Genomic DNA, 16,865 nt, shown 5'->3' on the forward strand with positions numbered 1-16,865 from the left:
CGCGTTCTCGCGCGTCTGCCACGCAGGTTGATTACACTGTCACTTGTCTAGTTAATTTTTTACTTATCTTAGGGACAAGAAAGGTGATGATAAAAAAAACAAGTCAATTCAAGCTGAGTTAGTGATAGATCGCGTCAAGTTTCACTAGAGAATAATAGAAGGAGTGGTTAATTGGTATTTTGTTTATTTGAGTTGCACATTCCCCATTGGTTGATAATTATAATCAAATAGTCAATATAAATGGCTTATCTGTTTGCTCTCTCAAGTAAACTTGACAATTGATATAATCAAGATATCCCCTTTCTTCTACAAAGTTCACCACACAAGAAACTCTAAGACAATGGATACGCTAAGGAACATTCGCTTGCTATTTTACGTTTGGGTTGCTCTTCTACTTCACGAATCTACTGCAGAGACATTCATTGACGAGGAAGCCTCATTTCTCCAATGTAAAAAGTGGGACATGTCCGTAAATCGAGCGCTAAGATTTCGGTTTAAGACTTTTCTGTCCAACGCGCTTCTTCTGTACATGGATGACCAAGGAAAGACAAATTTTTTGCGCGTTGAATTGAGCTATGGAAAGCTCTTGTTAACCGTTAAACACGGACCGAGATTTAAAGCAATGTCGGTGGACGTCGGGGAAAATTTGAACGATTTACTGTGGCATCAAGTGCTGTTAGAGAGAAGCAAAGGGAAGATGACAGTCACACTGGATCGCAGTGAGAGCAGCTTTATTAGCAGTCGCGAAAAGACAAGCTTTACGATTATAAGCCCGATATATTTTGGCGGACTGCCGCCCGGACTGAACAGCGTAACTGAGCCATCGGTTAAACTTTTGAACAGATTTGTAGGATGTGTTATGTATATGGAGATGCTTGAGGACACGGCTGGGCAAGAGAAAATAACCAAGGCGGTCGTGGAGAACTCGAACAAAGTAGCTGCCGGATGCACTAACATGTGCCATGAAAATAACAGATGCCAAAACAACGGCAGATGTTTGAACAAATTCACCGCAACTGCTTGCGATTGCACGGCTACAGGATTCAGAGGGAGAACTTGCGATGAAGGTATCTAGTCTCAATCCCTAATCTACACAATATTTATCAATACAATAAGACAATAAGCACCCAATTACAAACATACTACAGCCTCGTCAAGTTCGTCGATAAGACGAACCAAATAACAAAGTCCACGATATAACGAAAGATTTTCTTTACCCCAGTAATAGTAAAATATATCAAAATTAACCTCGATATAACGCTAGCGAACATACGCATTTTGCCAGTCCCTTGGCCGTAACGTTATATCGAGGTTTCACTCGCCTTCAGCAGTAACAAGAAACCCCTGGGATAACAACTGCGAACAGTGTTGCGTTTCCTTCGGTTGTTTCTTAGGGCTGTCCTGCTTTGTGATTTAGCTTGAGAATACAGCCACCTTTCATCGCTTCCCGTCTTTAACTATTCGTCATGGTGAAATCACAAAATAAGAATCAATTATCACTTTCCAGTTTCATTAGTCGATGGTTTTCAACGTTAACTGAAGCTTTCGTATGCATTGAACTTAAACGTACTAATTATCTCAACTGAACGATCTATAGTCGATCTACGGAAGAAACATTATGATGTACTATGGTTGCGCCCAGATCGCGTTTCAGTATTATTTCATAAGCTATAACTGCATGTAAAGACTCTTGCATAACCACTAAATAACCTCGACATTTTTAAAAGGGAGAATTTTCACCTCGACCGTATTTCCGGAACAACTCCTTCAGCCATTAATCGTGGCGCATGACGCGACGATACAATTCAGATGCATGAAGCTTTGACATTGCTACTTAGCAATGACAGCTTTAATTTTGGACAAAGTAAAAAAATTATAAAAGAAAAACTGAAAGATAAAAACTGACAAATATTATAACATGTGTGACGAGAGAATAGTGACTTGTGATGTTTATTCGACCTCACAAGCTGCGAATTATCAGTGCAAAGTTCGATTTTCGGATGTTCACCGCTAACTTACCAACCAGATTATATCTTTTTGAGATGGGAAATTCAGTTTACTTCCTCACTAGATACATTCTAGTATGATAGAGAGCTGGCCGGAAGCCATGATAATACAAATTAATTTGTTTCCACGCTACAATAGAAACAGACGATTAGAAAATCACGCCACCCTAATAGCTTCCACGTGTTATTTTGATACCTCTAAAAAATTCATCACTTCAACACAGAGTCGTTCATAAGCCCCCCAAAATTTGATTATCTGTTTTACATTGCTAAGTCAAACCCTCAACGTTGTGCAGTTGATTTTTAAAAGTACTACCGTAAGATAAAACGCTGAAACTTCTGAAAACGGTAGTAACAAGTCAAGAGTCAAGAGAAGATCGAGTAAATGCGGTAAAACTAAAAGGCTGCTTGATGAAAACTCTCCCGGTCATCTTGTCTCATTTATTTGTTTTTCTTTTTTTTTAACACTAAGACAGACAGCCCTGGCAGCTTCAAGACAAGTCGTGGCTTTGTTAGGCTTAGTTCAACAACGTAAATCCAGCGGAGTTTGTCCCAAGCGAACTCCAGTTGAAAAAAGTCAGTGGAAGCAGGGTTGTAAAGAGTCTACACATAAACCACGGTCACATAAAAATACTCTAGAAAAAATGCACTGTATGTATCGATCAGTAGGAAGCGATATTAGGCGATATTGAGTTATCCTTTCAGCGCAGTCTATGCTTCACTATTCAAACGTATTTGTCTGTCTTTTTGAAACTCAATTTACCGATACAATATAAAAATTAAATTATATATAAATAATGATTACAAAAGCTCATATTCTTTGCCCTATAAATAAATAAAACATGCAAAACTTTCTCTATAAAGCTGGCCCCTTAAAAAGAATTCCTTTTTTTTTTGGCTTAAAAAAATGTCAATAAATTTCTCCTTTGGTACTAGTCGATATATTAGGCTGATTAAAAGTGTCGGCGTTATTGCCGTATAAATGTTAACCCTGCAATTCATACAGCTTATTTGCACTTTTTAAATTATTGTCATCCGGTAGGATAATCAATACGAGATCCAAAAACACTTAGAAGAACCGTCTGAGGTTTGCTCAGCGTTATATATGGTTCCCCACATTCAAAGTAATTATATTCATCGTTGACAGAGTGGAGATTCTTCTGTTGGGACAACATATAACCGTGATCGGGCTACAACCTTATTGCAAGAACCATACGTACTCAATGAAGTTATAATCATTCTTGGATATATTGTAGCTGTCTTGTCGTGCTGAAATAATTGCCTTCGGCTTTTGCTTCACTGTTCGGTCAAAAACCTCGCCTGAATACTTTTAAAGCAAAGCGAAATTCGGCACGCGGAAAACGAAACACGTGGGAATTAGGAAAGTTGATCCGGGTTAAGAAGCTCTCATTATGCAGAGTAGGGGATCTGGGTTGATTATTGAACTGATTATCAACTACGGTTTTGTTAAGTTTCAGGTGAAATTACGCTGTACATAGTGTACTTTCAAAACCCTGAAATACCGACCGGCTGTGTTAATTGATCGCCTCAAAGAACTTATACCAAAGGCTTCCGATCCCACTTTTTACCTGAGATCGCTAGTTTGGCATGCAACATTCCCGTTATCCTCTGCATCACTTAATGTCTTTTAATTTTCTTCCATTCGCAGCACTTCCTGCTCTGGGTCTTGAACAATCAGATTATGTGATATACAACCGTTCCAACAAAGCCATTTCAACGCAGCTGGATAAGATCATTTTCAGATTCAAAACAGCCAAACGGAATGGTCTGCTCTTAGAGTGCGGCAACGGTCGAGACTATTTTCTCATCGAACTTTATCGTGGTTTTATTTTGTTACGCTGGAATCTTGGATTTGGTGAGTTAAACGTGCACGTGCGTGAAAAAGCGTGCGATGATAACGAATGGCATTCTGTTCGCGTTACAAGGAACCAGAACCAGCTTACTTTGATTCTTGATGGAGATCTAAAGATCTCACGACGTTTTCCTGGGAAATTTATTTCGTTTGACCTAAGAAACGGGGAAGGGGATATCTTTATTGGCGGCATGCCCACAAGTCATTTCCTTTCGAGCAGTCGTTCGTCGGGAATAAACTTTGAAGGCTGTTTGCAAGAGATCAACTTTAACGGCGTAGATATTGTTCAAGGAGTTGTTAATGGAGAAGAAGTCTACACACGGCATGGACGGCCAAGATCGACTTGTGAACGAGACCCGGAGCCAACAACGCTGAAAGTCACCACAGTAGAATCTACAACAGCTATAAGTAGCCGTCCCACTTCACAAAAACCAGCAGCAACCACGTATGTTTCCACCCACGGCGGTTCACGAATCCCCACGTCACATGCGGGAAATTCCGAGATACCGTGCTCGGATGACGAAGATGATTGTGATTCCGATACCTTAGGATCGGGTGACAGGGCAGAGGTTTCGGGCGAAAATCGTCAGTCGTCAGGCGATAACACGAAAGAGACCAATGTAACTGGCCCAAATTTAGTAACCAACAACAGCGTCAAAAAGCCTGTTAAAATTTTGCCAACAAAGACTTCCTCGGTAAATTCCAAGACTGTTCTCGTCGGAGAACCCGATGTCAATACCGGAATAAATTGCATTGAAGACGACGAGGACATGTGTGACGACGTTGGTGAATCTGGTCAGGGGTCTGCTAACACGGGCTCTGCCGGAAGTGCGTCACTAACTACTACTCTCGCAGCAGTCCCCACTAGTAGCAATCACACAAAGGGAGTTGTGCGTGCGATTGTGAAGAAGGACAGCACTAGAAAATGGGCGTTGATCGCGGGCATCATTGTGGTTGGTACCCTTCTTGTCGCATTTTGTATCTTTGCCATTTGGTGGCTATGTAAACACAAGAAAGATCCAAACCGGAACGGAACGCACAACGGCAGCAGAGAGAGATGTTTGCAAGCAGAAATGACAGACGTTTGAAAACATTTTCACCTCAGCGGGAAGTCAGATTCTGGTTTGTACTGCGGATTCTTTGTCGATAAGACGTTGATATTATTTATGCATCGCGAACACGTTAAAAAACAAATGAACATACAAAAACAAAAACAGAAACAAAAAAACTGCATACATAAACGATCGATACAGGTGGTAGCGGAGAAACGGGAAAATCGCCCAACCTCTCTCCAGGTAGGAAAGAAACCTGGGAACGAGGTTGAAAGTCGCCTTATGTATTTGTACCATTGTTATAAAACATCAGCGTCAATCATACAACAAAGAATGGATATTATCTAATAATTTGTCTTTATCTTTCATGGTTTCATTATTTTCCCGACAACCAGCAATTAAATAGGGTATATACTCATAGATTAATTTCCAAAGTTATTATAATGTATATGCAAAATTTGCAAAAATTGATAACGTTAATCTACACCGAGTCACTGGTGATAGTATAACTGGGATAAAGAATCTCATTTTTTGGATTTTACAATACCAATTACTCAGCGTGCAGTTACGTAAGCTCTGGTCCCTCTGACGTTGCTTGTGTTGCTTAGCAACCGTAAGAGACTGCTGCTTACCATACTGGACTGATTAACTTGTTATATCACAACCTAAATGAGCTGTTTAAGCTTTGTTGCGTTATTGAAAAAACGTTTATATTAAATTTGTAGGTAATGCAGCGATGACTGTATTGCGTAGCGTAAGCTACATTAGCGAGATTAAGAGTCACGTTTACGTCAAACGGCAAAGGTGAATTTGTAACACTTGACAAAGTTTTCCCCTTAATGTCGTTTACTGTTTATTTTTCTACTCAAATGTAAGTAGTTTCACGCCAATTTTATCCATAAGAATTGCTCTGGACAATGTTTATCTGCTTATTTTCTATTCTGAGAAATTATCAACTTGAATCTGACGTTTGCCGTTTGCCGTAACGTGACTCTTAATCTCTCCATTACATTCGTTTGCCCGTTCCGAAGTTTGACAATTACACGAGGGAATTCTCCAAAAGGGTCCTTATCAGTTGCAATAACAAGCTGATATCTCCGTGAGAAACACTAGTCTATTTTTAGGGCGAATTTCCTGCAGCTGTGCTGTTTACAATGTACGTTGTTTTACAATAAAATATCATACTCTAATAAGTAACCCGTGATCGACTTAATTTTTTTAAAGGAACAACGGCAGAATACATGAGGCCAGTTTGAATTAAGCTGTTGCCCTTAAATATACTTCTCTATACTAGCGTCGCCCGTTACGTTGTTTCCTTAGACAACGAACTTTACTCCACTGCGTCTCTTCACCCAGGTGTATAAATAGGTACCGGCGACATACTCCTGGGTGGTAACCCTGCGATGGACTAGCATCCCGTCCAGGGGAGAGTAGCAATACTCCTAGGCATACTTAACGCTAAGGAAACTGGGATAAGCTCCTGCGCGGCCGTTTGGGCCTTTGGCTATACTAGTACTCTGTCATGGGAATCTTCTCCTTCACGCAACGCATTCTGGTTTTATTGTTTCCTTGCTACTTATAAGTGTCTAGCCTGCGGTGTTTTGATTAATCTAACGCTCCTTTTCTCTTGCCTGATTATTACCCATGTGGATTTTACTTACTTTAAAAATTTTATTCTCACGTAGCGACTCGCCCGCTTTCTGTTTTGGAGATTAATTCTTGCCATATCTGTGCGATCACTGGAACGTGAATGGCTGGCGGCGTGTTCAGTGATTTGCAGTTTGATTCTTATGTTATTGGCCGTTGCGAGTCTACTTTTCTATGGACATTTCATCTATTAGTGTATTTTGATCTGTCGATGCTCAGAGGCCAGATCATGAGAACACAGTGTACAGTCCTTTCCGTTCTTATCTAAAAGCGCGCTGGGAAGCTTCTTTTTCATTTAAGGTTTGCGCTCAAAACCATGATTGTATTGATAAGCGCTTTACTTGTCTTTCCCATGAGTTTGTAATTAAGCAGGTTTAACTATAGTTAGATCAGCGCCAATTCGATTTACGAAACGAGTATGTTACCCAGCTTTATGGTTGGTTATATGGAATTGGCAAAAGATTAAGCGGAGTATAAACATTACTCATTCAAAACCGCTACGAGAGACAATAGAGAAAAGCAAGAAAGCGTGCGAGAAAGCATGTAATAAGCCGTGAATAAACCGGTTATTTAGTCGATAGTTAACCACGATAGTTATAAAATTAAGCCGCTTGTTTTCTGTTTCTTCGACAACTAACACTTAGTTTCACTCGTTCAAACAAACCACTAAGTACACATTTATGTTGTGGTTTGAATTCGTTTTGTTATTGTCTTGTTTCTTTATAATAGGTTTTGTTTGCTAATTCGACGTTGACCTTTCACACAAATTATTCAATACGTAAGCTCGTCATGATTGGCTAAACAAAGGCATCAGCCCTTTTCTTATTGGTTGACAATTATTCCATTGTCCTTTGCCTATAAATTTGCGACTCCACCCGGATGGTTGGGCGGAACCGTTACACGCTTACACCGTTCACATCTTCTTAAACAGATCCATCCACCACAACTCCCAACCCCACCCCCCAACCCAAATAGCCGCTTTCACCGTGGATGCTTGCAAACCTCATCAGGAATAATTTATTTGCTTCACTGGCTTGATACACCTTCCTACACGACTCATCCAATTCACTAACCCTCTATTAATTTATTCATTTTAAGCTACTTACTTACATTGAGACTCAAAAAAAGTACCGATAAATTGCAAAAGAATTTTGATAAAATCTACATGAAAATAAGAAACTATATTACATTCAGAGTCGCTGATTTAATCTTTGACTTCGAGGGATGTGCAGGGGATTAAAACAAAACAAAACAAACAAACAAACAAAAAAAACGAGGAGGAATTGACTTTCAAGATGACCTGGACCACCAACAAAGAACTTGATAAAACTAGCAAAGATTTCGCATCACATTCTTAGAAAGGCGGAGAAATAATTTTCTCGTTAAATGGAATCCCGGAATATAACAGTAAAACTTGGAAAGATGAAGAGTAATAGGTTGAACAAGCGATCAACGGGCAAAGTTGACATAGAAAGAACTCAACAGGTGGAATTTAATTTTAGCCTTACTTTAATTTAATTTAGATGATGACGATCTTCGGTTAACTTTGTTCGAACTTGAAAATGGCTCTGAGATGTTAATTTCAAAGACTATATTTTCCCGGCAAAAATTCAAACCATTATTTATTAAAATCCTTCCAAAAATTAATGTAAGTATCAGTATTCTAAAAAAAATATATATTAAACATGGAATCGCTCTATTTTCTTCGTCCACTTTCTATCAAAACACTCTTCACTACAATGCCAAGCTGTTAAATGATTTTCAAAATAAAAAAACTGCTCATCCGCCCACATCTCACTGGCAGCTTCGAGTCTTGTGTTCCATGGGTTACGCCCACTGTTACTTTGATCAGCAGTCTCATCCTCTCTTTTCATAGTAACCTGGCTATGAATGGCGACCTTAGCCGTGATTGGTTGGCCTTCTTTGACTGTGTGTATTTCAGTGCGTGTCTCATCATATACCGTGTTGGTGTCTTTTAGCACAACGCACCCAGCATCCAAGGTTATCGTGAGTTTATATTCGTCAGACAGAAAGCCAATATCAAGGTTCCTACGAGGACAATAGAAGGAAAGCGATTTTGGAGATTGAAAAAAACCTCTCAAGATGATGTTCAGGTGAAATTGTTGGGGACATGAACTATCATCAAATAAGGAGGCAGATGGGTGTAACCGTTACACTGACTACATTGACACTTAATCGAAAGTCAAACGCCCTCGAAACCAATCAAAGAGCCGTTCCAATTCGATACAGTGCACTCTTCAGTAGTAACGGATTGAACTTGTGTTTATTCGCTAACGTGGCCAGGGGTCGAATCCATTAATCAGGCCGAAACTCCCTCGTTAGGAGGTAAAAAATACCCTGCACATTTGCGAGCAAATGTTTGAGAAAGTAAAAACAACTACTACCGGACTACTGTACTTTGATCTAACATTGGCAACATTAAAGGGACAGGTTCACGGTTCAGCGCATGCTCATTAATTAAATTACTTTTTTCCACATGTATCTCAGCGATCTCAGAGTGTATTTCAAAGTATACTTCAGAGTAACCTGAAGTGGGATGGAGGAGTACTAAAATCGCAGAAAAATTAGTGTATTATGCCAACACTACCAACGTTGAATTCATTGTTGACCTGAAGGTTTTATTCCGTGGTTGATTAATTTACAGCTATTTGCACCTACGTTAATCAAGTAACTGCCAGGGTAGTGTGCAGATTGGTTCTTTGACAACATTATGACATGATCATTTTGTTTTCATAGACGATACAGCATGTCCTGGCAGAAAAAACAGCATTTTGATCAACGAACATGTGTTAAACCGTGAAGTTGTCCCTTTAAGGGCACCGTAATTGACATACCTTGCTTTTTGAGGTTTTCTCTTCCATTCAACAGGTAAGGTGAAACGCTTACATGCATCAGAAGATTCAAACTCCCCTAACTGAGAGTCCCTCTTGTTGACTTCTTCGTTTGATACTCGAACTGGAAGCAGCAGCTTACTTTTACTTCCCGTATGTACAGAGAGACAAGTCACGTGAGGCGAAGGCCAAACAAACGGCCAATAGACCGATGAGAGTGCTAGCCGTATTTTATGTCCAGCGGCGACTCTATAGGCGGTGGAATCCAGTTTCAATCGTGCCTGAAAGATTTCATGAGTTGGTACGGGTTTAACTTCTTCAGGTGAATGTCCTCGTAGATGGGCCAAGTTTAACACCCCTGGGAAAAAAGAAAAGATGGGAATATATTTAAATTCAGGGGTCAGTCTTTGAAGAAGCTGTACTGCCGCATACTGGGGAAACGAAAAACTACAAATTCCTCAAAGCAAGAATCCCTTTGGTCATGACGTAATCTTTCCTTTGGTTTCGTCACGTAGAAAAAACTCGAGGGTGAACGAAAGAGCACCTCTCACAAGATGATTTCTTCTTCCGACCTTCCCACCCCACCCGCTCCCACACACGCACACCTCGCGTCGCTTGTCCCCATAAGAAAAAGATTTTCCGCGCAAATTTGTTTGTCGTGCATTCAAGATTCAAGAGAATACCGTTTTTTGTTGGTATCTTTTTTATTTCTTCAGAACTACCTTACGAACAGAGCAGCGCTTCGAACTTTCCCAGGTAAGTCGACTTATCTAGACGACACCGAAGCGCGAATCTGCTCGCAGCTGGTTATTAGCCACACCTCTCTCTAGTCACATTACCAAGGTAGAGTGAATTGCTTGGTATGATAAAAAATTGCTAAGGATAAGTTGAGTGTTTAATTCAAGTGGACATGATGTAGATTGTACCTCTTGAGATGAGGGAGGACTCGCCATTCGGGAACACATCGCACAATCTCGCAGCCACCAATGCACAGGGTCTATCACAACTCAATTGTAAATAAACCTCAGGAAATCCAACCACTGAGACAGGCTCTTTAAGCGTTGCTGTCTCCCAGCACTCAGACAAAGCGTCCTCGAGGCGTTGATCCACTGGAAGCTCTTCAAGGCTGAACGCTAAGGGGATACCACACCACGACCCACTTAGAAAGGAGGTCTTAATAATCACCTTAGCTTCAGATTCGTTGAGTACATTTTTTTCTCTGCCCTCCGATTCGGTTGCCAAACGTCTGTCTTCGTGAAGAGTAAGTTCTTGTAGTAGTACATTTGATGAGGGCCAGTTATCTTCTGCTATCCACTTGCCCGGCCAAACGTCTTTTTTGTGTGCATTTGAAATGCCTGTTAACAGAACATGTAGTGTAAACACGCAATACATGGCTTATAGTGATTATCCCGAAACGGGGTGTGTACTCCCACATGAAACGGGAAAAGTATTTCGTCGGAAAATTAAAGGGAACCAGCCGGCATTCAAGGTATTTCTCAAAATTTCCCTGACCCGTTAAGGACTAGGAAGATCATATTAAGACCTATTAAGACAAACAACCAAAATTTAAATTAATTTAAAGATATTGCTCCTAAAGTCACCATATTTTACATAGCAGAGACCTTTAGATTCGAGGACGAGGACGACCACGAGTACAAGATTTGACTTGAAGTTTTTTCACGTGTTCTCAAAATATAGACTTCCCAGAAAGCTTTATTTTACCATTGTTCGCTAGAAAAGTTAGCATTGTTATCTTTACGGAAAGAGGTTACGCGCTCTCCCGATCGCAAAATGACAAAAATTTTAACATTTGATATCTTGTTTTCGCCACCACGACATTCGCGCGAAAACTCGTAGTAGAATGTCGACGGCTACCACATTTTCCCGCCAAAATGACACTGGCTCAGGCGCGTGCACTACTTAGTATTGAGAAAGTCTCGTAATCGTAGTCGTACTCGCCTTAGAATTTAAAGGTCTCTAGTTACATTTGTATGGTGGTGGGCACGAAATTGCCCCCCTCCCCCCTCCCTCCAACCATACAAACGTCTGTAAAATCCCGCAACTTCGAGGAGCCATTAATATCTTCGTTATTTTTTCAACAAATCACTCTAAAAATTTGGCAACTCCACTGAATTTAAAGCGCTTTCTTCCAGCTGCGTTTAAGGATTTTCGCTAACCGGTCTGGGTTAAAAGTTAAAAAAAAAACGTGGAAGTAAGTCTATTATGAAATGTAATCACTAAATGCCAATTAGAATTTAACCTAACTACAGTTAGCTTGACCCTCTTGCAACACATACCATCCCTCAAAAACATCCGCAAAGCAGGCTCATCCATGATACCAGTGGACAAGCCCTTTAAATGGTAGTCCCACCATCTGAGGCACTCTTTCAAGTGGTTTATCCTAGGCCCTGGCGAGGAGTCCATGGGCCATTCATGGGACCATGGGCCAATGAGCGCACGTATTGGACACTTTAGATGTTCCAGCATACGGAAAACACTATCTGTGTAAAGATCCGTAAAACCGCCAATCAGAAATACCGGGCAAGCGATGGAGGAATAATCTTCACAGATGGAGCCGTGCTGCCAGTAGGAGTCACGCACCTGCAGAATAAGAGAAAAATTTTCTTATCCACTTGGCCTTCGGACATGCACGATATTAAGGTGATTCCCTAGTTTTGCACTGCGCATCTCTTACTGCGCATAACAAGATGGCCACCGTAAAAAAGAGCATGTGAAGTAACATTATTAAAATGAAGTTGACTGAAGAGAAACGCTATTGGAATTTTTGCTTGCGGTTGTTTCTTGCCGAGGTGAGACTCAATGTGTTGGGAATGTGCATAACGTAGGCGGTACGCGTGTTGCTGAGTTCGCCTTCCTCACGGAGAACCTCGATAGTGGATGTTTAACTTGTGCTTACTCACTTTGATTTTTATTTAAACGCTTTCTTTATCACATTGTATCCTGAATGTGGTATCTCGATGTAAATTCTGTAAAAACAGATTTTTTAATACTTTCTTCCCCCTTTCACATACATTCTATTTTGAAACTCGCCCCAGTCCTCTCTCAAAACTCGGAGAAAATGCATTTGTCGCGCACTTTCTGCAGCTCTACCGCAAAAACGAGTACGGTGACCCCCATTTTTTATTTCATGATTTTAATAAGGACAGTGCTTCCTTTCGATGAGAAAAAAATTGGCACAAATCTATGTTCAGTTTTTCGGCAATTTTACTAAATTGTACAGATTGAGCTATCACGGGTCGAAAAGCGCGTGTTCAATTCAATTCTACTTTGGAGCGTAAAATAAAAACAAGAGCATTAAAAGGCATTTTTCTGGTATTTAAGTGGATAAACAATACAATAAAGTCAAATTCTGTGCGATACCACATGCATCATCGAAAAAATCTCTCGTTTTTGTCTAGTTTTGGGCTGCGCGCGGTTTTTGACAAAGGGTCCAAAATAGCCGTATTTCTCAGCATTGTGACGTCAAAACGAGCACGGTGACCCCCACTTTTTTTTACCTTTTTATCATCTTCTTGACTTGTTACATCAGTGTACCAAGTTTCACCTACAATCTATGTTAGGTTCTTTTACTAGGGAATCACCTTAAATTTTGTTGTCCGAAACCCAAGAGCTCTTGTCCAAAACGTTTTGCTCAAAACTCGAAACTCAAAAACAATCGGGCATTTAATGCGTTTAATCACATAATTAGCCCTTTAAATTGTTCTTGACTTTAATAAACCTAAATATAATATCATGATATCATGCACAATCTTATATCAGGAATGACCCGACTAACGTCTTCAACAGGACTGTATGCCAGATTCCTGAGCCAATCGGAGCTCGCAAAAACAAATGAAATGGCCGCAGAATGGCGAAGTTAAAAGCAATATTGAACCTTATTTCGTCCAGCGTGAGGTTTACTTTTATGACTAATAACATAAATTTTAATTCTACTGTAATTTGAAGTCAATTTTCAACTGTTGCTGTATTTTTTCTTATTAAAAATGAGCTTGTCCCATGGACAAGTCACGTCAAAGGTTTACATGTCCAAACTAAATTTCTACCTGTCCCGGAAAATCGGACACAGGTTTTGGCGCACGCTGACCTGGTGTGACATCCATTTGTGAATCCAAGGTTCACTGGATTTGTTCAGGCGATCTAGCCATACTTCTTTCCATCTAATGAAATTCAAAAAAACAAAGAGTTAAACCGATGGAGAAATAAAATGAAAATTTACATGGAACGACGTTTCGTAGCACCTGTTGCTACTTGAAGGCCACTTCTCGCGCAAGAAGTTTTATTCTAGAGAAATAGACGTGCTTTGACACACAAACGTATGCTGCTAAGTCTACTTAGATTTTGATTATCGCTGCTTATTAGAATTAAGAATAATTTTTCTACTTTTCTACTTTAGCCAATCCCGTATACAAAGGAAATCTTCACTTCCCCTTCTCATACAAATTGTCCAGTTTTTGTTCTGCATCGCAAAGAAAGCAATTTGATTTACACTCTTAACATTCCTTTGCAGGAAAAATAGTAATTTTTAGGGAAAAGTAGTTCTGAAGCTTGCATAGGCCCTTCTCCAGTTTTCATGAGTTTTGCCCTAGCTTTTTCACAATAATCGTTTACATTTTTCGGAGCTGTAAGATTGAAGCAGCTTGACTTAAATAACTCCCGTTGTAATTTAATTGCCAGACAATGCCAGACCTGTTCCATATTATGCGTCCAGAACTTCTGAGCTCGGAACAGGCTAGACAAAAGCTAGGAAAAAAGAAAACACCCGTACTTCGAACCCAGGCTCTCTGGGTGGGGAGGGCGCGCATTCCAGAGGAACATTATGTGCGCCCATGATGGCATCTCTCTCCCTAGAACACACCCACTGCGATAGTGTACGTCATCAGCATAACCATCATCGCTGGAGTAAGTGGAAATGATTGTTTTTAAGGCAGGGGGTCGAGTTGCAGCCACCTGAAGGCCATTGAATCCTCCCCAACTTTTACCGTACATACCTGGAAAAAAACAAAAATCATTTCAAATAAAAAAGTTATTTTATAGTCCTGCCCTGCAAAACAGCTGCATAGATGAGTCATGCATTCGTACATTGAGAAGACCGGGTATGCAGTATATATAAACCAAATTTTGGCCCAAACAATAACTGCAGACAAACCGTTTACACGAACCTGTTCAAAAACTTACACAGTTCCGCAGGTCCCATGTAAACGAAAGGCAGATCCTTGCAAATTTTTGTCCCTTAAAAAAATTGTACTGACCAGTGTAAATGGGGTGTAAGACACTAAGAATTTACAAATCAATATAAAGGGGAGTCACCCTGAAAACAAGAAAGTGACAATTTTAAATTAATTACCAACATTTCCTGTACACCAGTGTTGACAAGAAATCCAGCTTATGACATCACAACAGTCCTCCTGTTCTTGTTGTTCATATTCATCATAATAATACCCCTCAGAATCACCAGTTCCACGCATGTCCACACGCACACACACATAACCATGGGCACAGAAATATGAATGGATTTTCTCATCTCTCTGAGCCGTCCAGTCAGTGCGACGATATGGAAGGTATTCTGCAAATAATGCATAAATTGTGTATAAATGTGAACAAATCCCATATGTCTGGGAGAACAATAGGGGAGGCTAGCATGGCCAGCAACAGCTTAGCCTAATATGCAGTCATTTTTCATCATCATCATCATTCTTATCACATCATTTTTCCCCAAGAGAGCCATGATCTAATGGGTTTTTACAGTGTGCAGGGGGTGATTGGTCCAATGCCGAACCCTCAACTTGGAGGACCAGGGTACTGTCCATATTCTAGCCTCCTACCTTTGACTGGACCAACCAGGGGGAAAACCCATGGCTCTATTACGATCCCAGAGCTCCCATACAGTTCTTAGGATCATGCAAGATTGACCACCACAACAAGGTGACAAGCTCTGAGTCCTCAGACTGAAGAGGCAGTCAATTTTAGGGGAGTCATATTACCTTCCTCCCCAAAATACTACTAATAAGGTGTTAAAAGCCCTTTTATAAAACCGAACAACTGTGACTGGGAGGCTATAGGCAGCTCAGCAAGAAACGTTTATGAATCCATTTCTCACAAAGCCACCTACTAGGCATCAGTTATCGGAAAGACAAAGAATTCTGATTCTTACCTAAAATAGCTGGGTATTTTGTAACTTCATTAGCTGTTACTGTACTTTTATCAACCAGATCTCCAGGAATCCAAAGCTTAGCAGCTAGTTTGGTACCATCACGTACTGGTATCCAAACCAAAGGTGTACGGTTAACAGTGTACAACATAGTCTATGAATGAACACTGGTCAAATGAACAACACAGAACACGAACAACAGTATACTCTTATAAATGCAAAGAAAATCATTATGCAGTTAAAGATGCAACTACACTGTATAAGCAGTTGGGAAAAGAAACTAGAATAAAAAAATTCACAGGCTTGCCAAGATTCAAACCCTGATATTTGTGATACCCATGCCCCAGGGGTGATAATCCAGTTTTTAAGTGACAGGGATGATCAAATGGGGACAAAAATCAAAACCCAAAAAACTCCCTAGGGCTTCAAACAAAACTCACAAAAATCCCTTGCCCTAAATTTAACCGCCAAAAAATCCCATGCTGTCAATTTCTGAGCCATAAAAATTTTCAGAAAGCATTAAATGATATAACATGAAAAATGGAAACATTAGCAATGGAATGTTTGTGTTTGTTTTGTAATGCGTTAAATATTTAAACAATCACAAAACAAGTTTGGTTTTACTTTATTTGTAGAACTACGTGGCCGGGACATGAGATTCAGATTGTTTTGAATACCCCAAAAAATCCCTAATTTGATAAATCAAACTAGCCGAAAAAATACTTGCCCAAATTTTCCTACCAAAAAGAAATCCCAAAATCGAAAAATTTAATTTCAAACCCAGAAAAAATCCTCTGATCATCCCTGTCACTTGAAATGTGGAGTATAGCCTTTTTAATTATTAACCATGAATTGAGTATACCAGCGAAGAAAAATGAAGATGAAATGATGAAGAACTTCAAAATAAAATGTGAAGCGCAGATTGAAGGAATAATGCAAAGAAGATAATCGCAGAAGCACATCTCCATTTTCACTCTAGATATTATTTTGAAGATGCAGGTCCAAATTGCTTCAGTGTTCTCCATAAAACACTTTTGCTGCTGAAAAGTATAAAGAAATGTATATAGCATTTCTTGATATTTGCCAAAATGGCTGCAAAACAGTCAAAACAATGGGCGAGTTGATATTTTCTTGATAGGAACATTGGCCACCTGATTTTCCTGGTGCCATGATCTGTAGGCTGTGTGTGTGACAAAGTTGTAAACCTCTACTTAACGAGGCCTTCTGCAGCCTGGATTAACATTAGAAAGGGGTATAGAATCAGGC

At 40.0% G+C, this 16,865-nt stretch overlaps 2 protein-coding genes across 2 annotated transcripts; one reads left to right on the forward strand and one right to left on the reverse strand.

Annotated features, from left to right (window-relative positions):
- The first annotated feature begins 264 nt into the window (after positions 1-264).
- Positions 265-6,226, forward strand: LOC140943155 (neurexin-1b-like). The gene is made up of 2 exons (XM_073392214.1): positions 265-1,067; positions 3,676-6,226. The coding sequence occupies exons 1-2, from the start codon at positions 341-343 to the stop codon at positions 4,965-4,967; spliced, it is 2,019 nt and encodes a 672-aa protein (XP_073248315.1). The 5' UTR covers positions 265-340; the 3' UTR covers positions 4,968-6,226.
- A 1,783-nt stretch (positions 6,227-8,009) lies between these two features.
- Positions 8,010-15,753, reverse strand: LOC140944125 (cocaine esterase-like). The gene is made up of 8 exons (XM_073393248.1): positions 15,603-15,753; positions 14,796-15,014; positions 14,217-14,439; positions 13,536-13,608; positions 11,728-12,031; positions 10,357-10,785; positions 9,434-9,788; positions 8,010-8,627 (listed from the first exon to the last, which is right to left on the reverse strand). Exons 1-8 carry the CDS (start codon positions 15,748-15,750, stop codon positions 8,258-8,260), a joined length of 2,121 nt encoding a protein of 706 aa, XP_073249349.1. The 5' UTR covers positions 15,751-15,753; the 3' UTR covers positions 8,010-8,257.
- Positions 15,754-16,865: the final 1,112 nt, after the last annotated feature.

This window comes from Porites lutea, chromosome 7, assembly GCF_958299795.1.
Source record: "Porites lutea chromosome 7, jaPorLute2.1, whole genome shotgun sequence".
Taxonomy (NCBI): Eukaryota; Metazoa; Cnidaria; class Anthozoa; order Scleractinia; family Poritidae; genus Porites; species Porites lutea.

What these genes read in the sequence shown, in the direction of transcription:
- LOC140943155 (XM_073392214.1), top strand. Translation starts at nt 341, where the DNA reads ATGGATACGCTAAGGAACATTCGCTTGCTATTTTACGTTTGGGTTGCT. An exon ending in AGGGAGAACTTGCGATGAAG is followed by an intron (nt 1,068 to 3,675) that starts GTATCTAGTCTC and finishes TTCCATTCGCAG; the next exon opens with CACTTCCTGCTCTGGGTCTT.
- LOC140944125 (XM_073393248.1), bottom strand. Translation starts at nt 15,750, where the DNA reads ATGTTGTACACTGTTAACCGTACACCTTTGGTTTGGATACCAGTACGT. An exon ending in CTGGTGTACAGGAAATGTTG is followed by an intron (nt 14,440 to 14,795) that starts GTAATTAATTTA and finishes GTTTTTTTCCAG; the next exon opens with GTATGTACGGTAAAAGTTGG. An exon ending in ACAAATGGATGTCACACCAG is followed by an intron (nt 12,032 to 13,535) that starts GTCAGCGTGCGC and finishes CTTATTCTGCAG; the next exon opens with GTGCGTGACTCCTACTGGCA.